The sequence below is a fragment of the Bos indicus x Bos taurus genome, chromosome 13 (assembly GCF_003369695.1).
Source record: "Bos indicus x Bos taurus breed Angus x Brahman F1 hybrid chromosome 13, Bos_hybrid_MaternalHap_v2.0, whole genome shotgun sequence".
Lineage (NCBI taxonomy): Eukaryota > Metazoa > Chordata > Mammalia > Artiodactyla > Bovidae > Bos > Bos indicus x Bos taurus.
Window position 1 is genome coordinate 55035760 of NC_040088.1, and position 12225 is coordinate 55047984.

A 12225-nucleotide genomic window follows, 5' to 3' on the forward strand; every position below is an offset into this window, starting at 1 on the left:
TGGATTTCTACAGAATTTGTTGTTGTTTAGTTGCTAAGTCGTGTCTGACTCTTCTGCAATCCCGTGGATTATAGCCTGCCAGGGTCCTCTGTCCATGGGATTTTCCAGGCAAAAATGCTGGAGTGTGTTGCCATTTCCTTCTCCAGGGGATCTTCCTGACCCAAGAACAGAACCCGAGTCTCCTGCATTGCAGGCGGATTCTTTACTGCTAAGTAAATACTACCATATTTACTGTGGTCAAATCCCAGGACAATCTAAAGTGCTACAGGGGGCCAGGAGATCATCAGAAGGAAAAACTTAACATTCAAAAGTTGTACTGCTAATCAACCCTATTTTCTATTCCTCCAAATTCTTTTCAAGATGCAGTGCATCCTAAACACTCGTACTAGTGACAGCTACCTTCCCAGCACTGGTCTCTTGGGACCTTCCCCTTCTTCCTACAAGATCCGGGCTGTCCCCTCTCCTCTCTATGTGTCAATTGTTTTTGGCCTCAGTTTTCTTTTCCTAGTTTTTCCCCAAGGGCTGAAATCACAGCCATGGCCTCCAGACTGCCACAGCCCTGTACTGCAATGCTAAAAAATACTGCTGTCTTTGCAGTTGGCAAGAACACTCCTAAGAAACACAGGATTTACTTTTGAGGGAAAACAGTGTTTTATTAGATTTGAATCCAGAAAGACACAACTCCTTTGGAAAGGAGTCTGGGGAGGTGGGGACGAAGAGAGAGAAGAATATACTTATTTCAGGAGTGTGACTGATTTTAAAAGATAGGCCTTTATTGTTTTAGAAACAGCTAAAAATTAGAAATATGTACCATCTGCTGCACTATAATTTTCATGATCTGGAGAATGAGAAAGGTCATTTTTTACTAAACCCCCATGACAGGTAAAGTCCTCTGAAGACCTTTTAACTTCTGGGAAATAGAAAACTTCTCTATGAGGAATCTACACCTTTCAACCTGCCTCCCTCTACCCAAGCCCCAAAATGACTAGCATTCACGGCACCACAGAATACCTTACACACTTTTTTTTCCCCCTCAAACCATCTACCCGTGCTGATCAGTTCTAGAAGGTACTGGTGTCACATGATGCAGTTTCTTCTCTGTGGAATATTAACTCAGGGCAAATGGGAAGACAACACAAAATGAGCTGACTACCATGGTGTGGGCTGCCTATGAATTTTTAAAAAAGTGATCTGTGGAGTATTCATTCAACAATATTTATAAACAAGTTCTATTCAAGACTATATAACTGAAGTCTACATTGTTGTCACATCTTATGAAAGCCTGTCTCTTATTGCTCTACTAAGCTTCATTCAGTTCTAATTAATTTAATAAGAAATGGTTTTCTAAAGTGGGGTGAAGGGCAAGGAACACTGATTCAATTCAGGACAGGAGGCCTCAGCCACCATTGAGCAAATAACCAGCGGACACAATCAGCCCAGCGTAGCCACAGGCCCCACAAGTGGCCAAAATTGGCTTTCAAGGCTTTCCAAGAGGGGCCAGAATAAGTAATTGAATCCACCTGCACTCACTTGGCTGACTCCAGGCTCCACATTCTGGATTCTTCTAAACTCAGAAATGGCTGAAAGTGTGAGCAGCTATAGAGCGTGGATACAGTAAGTGCTTAATAAATACTTCCACTGATTAGTACTACCGACACTGCCACCAGCAGCCTGGCTGTCATCCTGAGGGGAGCACACACTGTCCTGACCAGTGGTCTGGGAAAGCCACTTTGTCTTCACTCTACCACCAACAAGGACACAGTATTTGCCTGGTAGCGTGCTATACATTTTATTTCACTTAAAACAGTGATGCTGTGAGGCATGGACAATGACTACCACCATCTGCAGACAAGGAAGCTGAAGTTTAGAGAGATGAAGTGCCTTGCTCGTGGGTGTACAGACATACACATGCCTGTGTTGCTGAAATGTGAGGCGAGGCAGTTCTGATGTCAGAGTCCCACTCCTACCAGGAGCCGCCAGCACCACTCCACCTGGTCAAGTACCATTCTATTTACCCACCTGTCTCTATCCACTGAATCCTCTCGACTTCTAAAGCGCAGTGATTCATCACAGATATCTGGGTGTGACACTGTGCAAGAGTCAAAAGAAGTCCTCGCTTGAGTGACATCAGACCAAGCCCTTCAACTTGGGCAGTGACAAGAGTCCAGCACCCTTCTCTTTGGCCGGTGAGACGGAGTGTGACCAGCCATCCACCACGGTCTCGGGAGGACGACATTAGCAGGCAGTCCTATTCCAGGAAGAGCCAGCAGCAGCCCTGACAATCCATTTCTTCACCTTGAAACCTTGATGCCTGGGGCTACTGAATTTGAACTTCTGTTGGTTTAATATACCATCTTTGTTTTCCAAACTTCTACTTCCTGTTAATTCTGTTCTGAGAGATGACCAATACTATAATGTATATCTTTAAAGGATAAAAGCTTTAAAACGCAAGATAGACACTTAATAGTAAAAACATTTACATTCAAATATATTGCAAGGTGGCAAAAGTCAAGCAACATTTAAGGACGATCAATTTTCACTAAATGGTTCCATATTTTTGTTGAAAAATATAAAAATATTTCTCTATAAACAAAGCATAAAAGGCAACATGAAAATTACCATATTTTATAGAAATCATTAAGTCCATCCTCAAATGTTCCTCTTTAATCCTTTCATTTCAACTTTTAGGTCTAGAGGGGAAAAGTTATTTTAAACCGTGTCCTGTGACTGTTTTAAATTTACACATTTAAATTACTGGGGAAAGTCTTTAGTACTTAATCTTTTGACTACTTAAAAGTAAGACACAAAAATCACTCTGCAGTCAGACGTGACATGAGAGCCAACACAGGTTCTTAAAACCAAGAGCTGCATTAGGTAGAACTCAGAGACCACAAACTCCTTTTTTCTTCTTCCCTCATTGCAACTGGTGGTGATTCCAGAAGTCCGTGACAGGCTTCCTTAAGCTTCTCTTGATATTTACACACTGCACACAGATCTCATAGTGCATTGTACTCCACACATTTTGATGGATCTGTAGGAAAGTGCTTCTGGCAAATGGTCATTAACCTCTTCAGTCCCTAAGAAAATAAAAAAAAAAATAGTGGTTGGCTATGATATGATTAAACTTTTAAAAATGTTTATTAATTTTTTATTTCTGGCTGCCCTAGGTCTTCACTGCTGTGCACAGGCTTTCTCTAGTTGCGGCGAGTGGGGGCTATTCTCCAGTTGCGGTGCACAGGCTTCTGGCTGTGGTGGCTTCTCCTGCAGTGGAGCACAGGCTCTACAGTGTGCGAGCTCCAGGAGTTGTGGCTCCCCAGCTCTGGAAAAGAGGCTCAACAGTTGTGGCACACAGGCTTGTTTGCTCCGAGGCATGTGGAATCTTCCTGACCCAGGGATTGCACCCATGTCTCCTGCACTGGCAGGCAGATTCTCTACCACTGAGCCATCAGGGAAGCCCTCAAACAACTCTTAAGTGAAATCACCAAAAACAGAACAAAACAATAAGTAAAAAAGCCTGCCAATCCCTGAGGTCCCACAGGAAGCAGATAACACAAATATAAATTACTTCTATGAAGTGAGTTATAATCTAAGAGATTAAACATCAGAGAAACAAGATTTTTCAAACATCTTACTTAAAGTCTTTTGTGGGTTCAAAGACTGTCCATATTATGCTGTCTAAGGACTGGGAGTGTGGAGGGAGGCTATCTTTCAGCTCATTTCCAAGAAAGAAGACGTGCTGGCAAAGACAGACCAGGGAATTTGCTTTCTTCCTAGCTTTTTATTCTTATATCCTGTACCTAAGAGGGTATTTGCTTCAGGATAAAGACCCTTCTGGCTTTAGACCAGCTTTTCCTACTGTGAATTCTAATCAAGTGGATGCAGAATTGGATCCATGAAATCCATGAAAATGTCTGCAATATCGTTAATCTGGGATCCTAAGTTTTCCCAAAGGAACAGGTGAGAAGAGAGGCAAAGCCAGGAAAGGGAACACTGATGAAATACTAAATAGCTTCAGTCGACACCAAAACACAGCAAGTATTATTATGAACCAATAAAGGCAAACTGATGGTAAGACAAGTAGGGGTCATTTTCCTTACACCACAGGATTAGAATTTCAGGCGTCTGTGCCTTTACAGAAGATAACTGTGATGCTTAGATGCACTCACTAAGCTGATTCTCTGATTTAAAAATAAATATTAAAAGAGTCTCCATTATAAAGTTACCATGGAATGTTACAATAAATATTTGCAATAAGGACTGCTAGCACCCAGCACAGATTTTTAAAGGGGCATAATCTCATGATAGCCTATGAATATTTTCCAAATGGAAACAACTCTTCTCAATTAGATCTCTCACGATTTTAGTTTCAAGTTGCTTGAGGATGCTTAAATCAGTAAGATAAGGAGCACCTTAGCTTAGCTTACTGCAAATAACTTAAAATCAGTAGTATTCTTAAATATAGTTTTTACTTATATAAAAATAATACATCTATTTAATAAATCCTTATTCAGGACCTACTATATGCCAAGCAATGTTCTAGGTTGTGGGAATACAGCAAAGAATAAGAGAAAAATCCCAATTCTCATTGAGAATGCATTCTAATAAAGGAAGACGAGAACAGGTGTAAGACAAGAAACAAAATGACTATGTAAATGTCTAATATGTTGAATGATAGTAAGTGCTATGGAGAAGATCAGGCAGGCAAGAGGTGTGCATGCTGTGAGAAGTGACCAAAAGGACTCTGGCTTTCCCTGAACACAAGAGCCACTGAAGCGCTCTGAGCAAGAAAACATCACAGTCTGGTTTGTATTTTAAATGCATCCCTCTGGATGCCGTACAGATACTGAACAAAAGAGAGGCAAGGAAAAGAGCTCAGAGCAGAGACACTGCAACCATCCAGAGAAGAGAGGCTGGTGGCTGGAACCAGGTTGGGGCAGGGGAGGTAGTGAAGGGATCAGATTCCAGATGTTATTTGAATATGGAACCATCACGGTTTGCTGATGTGGGCTGAGAAAGAGAAAAGCCAAGGATAATGCCATGTTTTGTATACTTTAAATGGGTAAATTTAATGGCATGGTATGAAACTCCAGTACTTTGGCCACCTCATGCGAAGAGTTGACTCATTGGAAAAGACTCTGATGCTGGGAGGGATTGGGGGCAGGAGGAGAAGGGGACGACAGAGGATGAGATGGCTGGATGGCATCACTGACTCGATGGACGTGAGTCTGAGTGAACTCTGGGAGTTGGTGATGGACAGGGAGGCCTGGCGTGCTGCGATTCATGGGGTCGCAAAGAGTCGGACATGACTGAGCAACTGAACTGAACTGAACTGATACTGTAATGCCATAACTCTCAACTCCATTGTTACTATGTGTTTGGTCTTGGTCTTTCATGTTGGAAACTTCCACGAACACCTGATGATCCTAAGTGAACATGCATATTTATGAGTAAGGCAATAAGGAGCTAAAGGAAACTCACTGAATGGGCAGGGCTTATCAGTGGAACTTCATTTTAGGACAATATGGCAGTAAGCCAGTTTTTTCAGTGCTGGAATGCTAAATGTTAGTAACTATACATTTTTTCTCTTGGGTCAGTTCAGAGAAGAACTTCCATTCCTGAGCTGGCAGTAAAAGCCCACCTGCCAGCATCAGAGGAACCAAAGGAGAAGAGGAAACAGGGGTCCCATTTGTCAACACATACACTCTCACTTGAATTGTCTGTTCTGAGTAAGGAATCTCACCTTGCCTGATGGTAGAATCCCTCAGAACGTTTGTTTTCTGAAAGAGAGGAGATGGGAATGGGGGCCCACTTGCACAGGAGAAGGAACCTCTGGACAATTTATCCTAATTTCAACCACTCCTTCATTTTCAGCCCCATCCCACAGTCTGGCCTTTTTTAAGTGCCTAAACATCCCATGTCCTGAGCCTTTCTAGATTCTACAGATTCCTCATTAATGACTCCTTAATGACTTTCTCCCCACATAGTATTAACTAAATTGATTTTTTTTAATCATTATTGTTTCCAGGAAAATATTCTGCATTTTAAGAAGTCCGATGAACTATACATTTAAGCTGATACACTGAAGATGGTACACATAACTGTACACTCAAGATGGTAAAGCTGAGTAAGAAATTTTTTTAATGTTCAACTTGGTAAAATCTATGACAAATACTTCAGTTTTTAAAAATCTAATAGTAAGCATTAGAGAATATTCTAGATAAGGTATAGGAATATCAAATATGGCTACAGTTTGCTGTATGATAGCTTGTGATACGGGATACAAATCCTGGATAATGAGAGTTGTTTATATCCAGATAAATCAATGAACCATTAAAACAGTCAACCTGCATCAACTAAAGCAACACCAATTCTTTATTACTGCAGAAAACAAAAACTTCTCAAAACCTAACCAAACTATAACCATAACCTTTTAGATTTGTCTTACCTTATGAACTATCATTAGTCAATAGAACTTGAGGAAGATTTTAAGTAATCTTTTTACTTCAATGTAAGATATTTGAATATTCACCAGAAGGACTGATGCTGAAGCTGAAGCTCCAATACTCTGGCCGCCTGACGCGAAGAGCCAACTCATCAGAAAAGATCCTGATGCTGGGAAAGATTGAAGGCAGAAGGAGAAGAGGGTGGAAGAGGATGAGATGGTCCACTCCATGGACATGAATTTGAGTAAACTCCAAGAGACAGTGGAGGACAGAGGAGCCTGGCATGCAGTAGTCCATGGGGCGGCAGTCGGATACAACTTAGGGACTGAATAACATCAAAGGAAAACATTATTAAATCAATTATTTCTGTCCCTGTCACTAGTGTACCCTGCAAGAACAGTCTCAAAGATGAAAGCACAGATGTGTTTAGTGACACAGCATAGGAACATGAAGAACAGGGGTAAGTTAAGAATGTTCTCCACTTAGTTATTTAAATTCTCTCAATGAAGTCGAAGGACGCTTAATAACTGTTTTTCAGGAGGGTCTTATCCGCATTGGACAATATCATCACCCTCATTCTCCACATCTGCATGTTGCCTGGGGTCCCATTGCTTCACTGGGTGCCTCTCTGCCTGGGACTGGGGCCTGTGGTGGAGGGCCTCCTACAGCCACCCTACACCCTCCAGAGTGGCTAGCGGAATGGGGTCATGTGGCCTAGAGATGCTGGCTGGACCCTTTCCTTGGGGTCCTCCTTCCCAGGGGCTCTGAGGTACATAAAATGTGCCTAAGATAGCAGAGTAGAAGGATGTGCACTCATCTCCTGTGAGAACTCCAAAAATGCAACTAGCTGCTGAACAACCATTGACATGAGAATGTTGGATCCCAACAAAAAAGATACCCCGTGTCCAAGGGCAAAGGAGAAGCCCCTACAAGACGGTACAAGGGGCAAAATCAGTTTTAGGATCAAACCCCATACTCGTCACAAATGCTCAAAGGACTCAAACAAAACCTTGTGCACACCAGGACCCAGGGATCTCACAGAGACTGAGCCAGACCTGCCTTTGAGTGTATGAGTGTCTCCTGCAGAAGCACAGGTCAGCAGTGGCCTGCCATGGGAACAGGGGCTCTGGCTCCAGCAGACTCGGGAGGCGCAGCGTGTGAATCCCACCAAGCGACCAGGCAGACAACCCACAAACTGGAGAACAATTATACCAAAGAAGTTCCCACACTGTTGCGAAAGTACTAGGGTCCACAACAGATTCCCAATCTGGGGATCCAGCAAAGGGACTGAGAATCCCCAGAGAATTTGACTTTGAAGGCGAGTAGAATTTGATTACAGAACTTTCACAGGACCAGGGAAACAGACTCTTGGAGGGCACAAACAAAACCTTGTGCATGCCAGGATCCAGGAGAAAGGAGCAGTGACCCCACAAGAGACTGAGCCAGACTTCTCTGTGAGTGTCCAGGAGTCTCCAGCAGAGGCATGGGTCAACAGTGGCCTGCTGTGTGATCTGGGGCATGGAATACAACAGTCCTGGCAAAAGCCCTTTTGAAGGAGGTCACCATTACCCCTACCATAGTTTGGCCTCAGGCCGAACTGCAGGAAGGGAACACAGCCCCACCATCAAAAGAAAATTGGATTAAAGATTTACTAAGCACGGCCCCTCCCCAAGAAAGGCAATGCCAAAGAATGCTCAAGCTACTGCACAATTGTACTAATCTCACATGCTAGCAAAGTAATGCTCAAAATTCTCCAAGCCAGGCTTCAGCAATACGTGAATCATGAACTTCCGGATATTCAAGCTGGTTTTAGAAAAGGCAGAGGACCCAGAGATCAAATTGCCAACATCCACTGGATCATCGAAAAAGCAAGAGAGTTCCAGAAAAACATCTATTTCTGCTTTACTGACTATGCTGAAGCCTTTGACTGTGTGGATCACAATAAACTGTGGAAAATTCTGAAAGAGATGGGAATACCAGACCACCTGACCTGCCTCTTGAGAAACCTATATGCAGGTGAGGAAGCAACAGTTAGAACTAGACATGTAACAACAGACTGGTTCCAAATAGGAAAAGGAATACATCAAGGCTGTATATCGTCACCTTGCTTATATAACTTATACACAGAATACATAATGAGAAACTCTGGGCTGGATGAAGCACAAGCTAGAATCAAGACTGCCTGGAGAAATATCAATAACCTCAGATATGCAGATGACACCACCCTTATGGCAGAAGTGAAGAACTAAAGAGCCCTTGATGAAAGTGAAAGACGAGAAGTTAAAAAGTTGGCTTACAACTCAACATTCAGAAAACTAAGATCATGGCTTCCAGTCCCATCACTTCATGGCAAATAGATGGGGAAACAGTGGAAACAATGGCTGACTTTATTTCTGGGGGCTCCAAAATCACTGCAGATTTCATGCTGACTACATCCACGAAATTAAAAGACGCTTACTCCATGGAAGGAAAGTTATGACCGACCTAGACAGCATATTAAAAAGCAGAGACGTTACTTTGCCAACATAGGTCCATCTTGTCAAGGCTATGGTTTTTCCAGTGGTCATGTACGGATGTAAGAGTTGGACTGTAAAGAAAGCTGAGCACTGAAGAATTGATGCCTTTGAACTGTGGTGTTGGAGAAGACTCTTGAGAGTCCCTTGGACTGCAAGGAGATCCAACCAGTCCATCCTAAAGGAAATCAGTCCTAAATATTCACTGCTGATGCTGAAGTTGAAACTCCAATACTCTGGCCACCTGATGCCAAGAGCTGACTCACTGGAAAAGACTCTGATGCTGGGAAAGATCGAAGGCAGGAGGAGAAGGGGATGACAGAGGATGAGATGGTTGGATGGCATCACTGACTCAATGGACATGAGTTTGAGTAAACTCCAGGAGTTGGTTATGGACAGGGAGGCCTAGCGTGCTGCAATCCATGGGGTTGCAAAGAGTCAGACAGCACTGACTGACTGAACTGAACTGAGCATGGCCCAGTCCATCAGAGCAAGACGCAGATTTCCCCATAGCCAGTCCCTCCCATGAGGAAGCTTCCACAAGCCTTTTATCCTTATCCATCAGAGGGCAGACAGAATGGAAACCACAATTACAGAAAACTGATCACTTGGATCACAAGCTTGTCTCACTCAAGAAGCTACAAGCCATGCCATGTAGGGCCACCCAAGACAGTAGTCATGGTGGACAGTTCTTACTAAACATGGTCTACTGGAGAAGGGAGTGGCAAATGACTTCAGTATTCTTGCCTGGAGAACCTCATGAACAGTATGAAAAGGCAAAAAGATATGACACTGAAAGATGAACTCCCAAAGTTGGTAGGTGGCCAATATGCTACTGGGGCAGAGTGGAGAAATAGCTTGAGAAAGAATGAAGAGACAGAGCCAAAGCAAAAACAATGCCCAGTTGTGGATGTGAGTGGTAATGGAAGGAAAGTCTGATGCTGTAAAAAAACAATACTGCATAGCAACCTGGAACATCAGGTCCATGAATCAATGTAAACTGGAAGTGGTCAAACAAGAGATGGCAAGAATGAACATTGGCATTTTAGGAATCAGTGAGCTAAAATGGACCAGAATGAGCGAATTTAATTCAGATGACTATTATATCTACTACTGTGGGCAAGAAGCCCTTAGAAAAAATGGAGTAGCCATCATAGTCAACAAGAGTCCAAAATGCAGTACCTGGGTGCAATCTCAAAAACAACAGAATGATCTCAGTTCACTTCCAAGGCAAACCATTCAATATCACAGTAATCCAAGTCTATGCCCCAAACACTAATGCTGAAGCAGCTGAAGTTGAACAGTTTTATGAAGACCTATGAGACCTCCTAGAACTAACACCAAAAAAAATGTCCTTTTCATCACAGGGGACGGGAATGCAAAAGTAGGAAGTCAAGAGACACCTGGAATAACTGACAAGTTTGGCCTTGGAGTACAAAATGAAGCAGGGCAAAGGCTAACAGAGCTTTGCCAAGTGAACACACTGGTCATAGCAAACACCCTCTTCCAACAACACAAGAGAAGACTCTATACATGGACATCACCAGATGGCCAATGCTGAAATCAGACTGATTATATTCTTTGCAGCCAAAGATGGAGAAGCTCTACAGAGTCAGCAAAAACAAGACCGGGAGATGACTGTGGCTCAGATCATGAACTCGTTATTGCAAAATTCAGAATTAAATTGAAGAAAGCAGGGCAAACTACTAGACCATTCAGGTATGACCTAAATCAAATCCCTAACAATTATACAGTGGAAGTGAGAAATAGAATCAAGGGATTAGATTTGATAGACAGAGTGCCTGAAAAGCTATGGACAAAGGTTTGTTAATACTATACAGGATATAGTGTTCAATGATATACAATGATTCACTGATATACAGTGATCAAAATCATCCCCAAGAAGTGAGCAAGTGACTGAAAGCTGCTCAGTCATGTCTGACTCTTTGCAACCCCATGGACTATATATAGTCCATAGAATTCTCCAGGCCAGAATACTGGAGTGAGTAGCCTTTCCCTTCTCCCGGGGATGTTCCCAATCCAGGGATCACACAGGTCTCCCACATTGCAGGTGGATTCTTTACCAGCCACAAGATGATGAAAAGGAAAAAGTAAAATGATTGTCTGAGGAGATCTTACAAACAGCTGAGAAAAGAGAACTAAAAGGCAAAAGAAAAAAGGAAAGAAAAATCCATCTGAATGCAGAGCTCCAAAGAATAGCAAGGAGAGATAAGAAAGCCTTCTACGTGATCAATGCAAAGAAAGAGAGGAAAACAATACAGTGGGAAAGACCTAGAGATCTCTTCAAGAAAATCAGAGATACCAAGTGAGCATTTCAAGCAAAGATGGGCACAATAAAGGACAGAAACTGTATGGACCTAACATAAGTAGAAGATGTTAAGAGGAGGTGACAAGAATACACAGAAGGACTATACAAAAAAGATCTGAATGACCCAGATAACCATGATGGTGTGATCACTCACCTAGAGCCAGAAATCCTGGAGTACGAAGTCAAGTGGGCCTTAGGAAGCATCACTACGAAGAAAGCTAGTGGAGGTGATGGAATTCCAGTTGAGCTCTTTCAAATCCTAAAAGATGATGCTGTGAAAGTGCTGCACTCAATATGCCAGCAAATTTGGAAAACTCAGCAATGGTCAGAGGACTGGAAAAGGTTAGTTTTGTTTTGTTTTGTTTTTCACTCCAATCCCAAAGAAAGGCAATGCCAAAGAAAGTTTAAAGTACTGCACAATTGCACTCATTTCACACGCTAACAAACCATTGCTCAAAATTTTTCAATCTAGGCTTCAATAGTACATGAACCGTGAACTTCCAGATATTCAAGTTGGTTTAAGAAAAGGCAGAGGAACCAAGAGATCAAATTGTGAACATCTGCTGGATCATAGAAAAAGCAAGGGAATTCCAGGAAAACATCTACTTCTGCTTCAGGGACCACACTAAAGGCTTGATTGTGTGGATTACAATGAACTGTGGAAAATTCTTCAAGAGATAGGAACACCAGACCACATTACCTGTCTCCTGAGAAATCTGTATGGAGGTCAAGAAGCAACAGTTAGAACTGGACATGGAAAAAAGGATTGGTTCAAAATTGGGAAAGAAGTACATCAAGGCTCCACATTGTAACCTTGCTTATTTAACTTCTATGCAGAGTACATAATGCGAAATGCTGGACTGCATAAAACACAGTCTGGAATCAAGACTGCAAGAGAAATGTCAATAACCTCAGATATGCAGATGAAACCACCCTCATG

At 42.5% G+C, this 12225-nt stretch overlaps 1 protein-coding gene across 2 annotated transcripts in view; it reads right to left on the minus strand.

Moving 5' to 3' along the window:
• Positions 1 to 627: 627 nt before the first annotated feature.
• PRPF18 (pre-mRNA processing factor 18) overlaps positions 628 to 12225 on the minus strand; it is a 56236-nt gene continuing 44638 nt past the window's right edge. For both annotated transcript variants that reach the window (XM_027559902.1, XM_027559901.1), the window contains one exon: positions 628 to 3077. In XM_027559902.1, coding sequence (XP_027415703.1) covers positions 2997 to 3077 — 81 coding nt within the window. In that variant the 3' untranslated portion in view covers positions 628 to 2996. The remainder of the gene's footprint in view (positions 3078 to 12225) is intronic.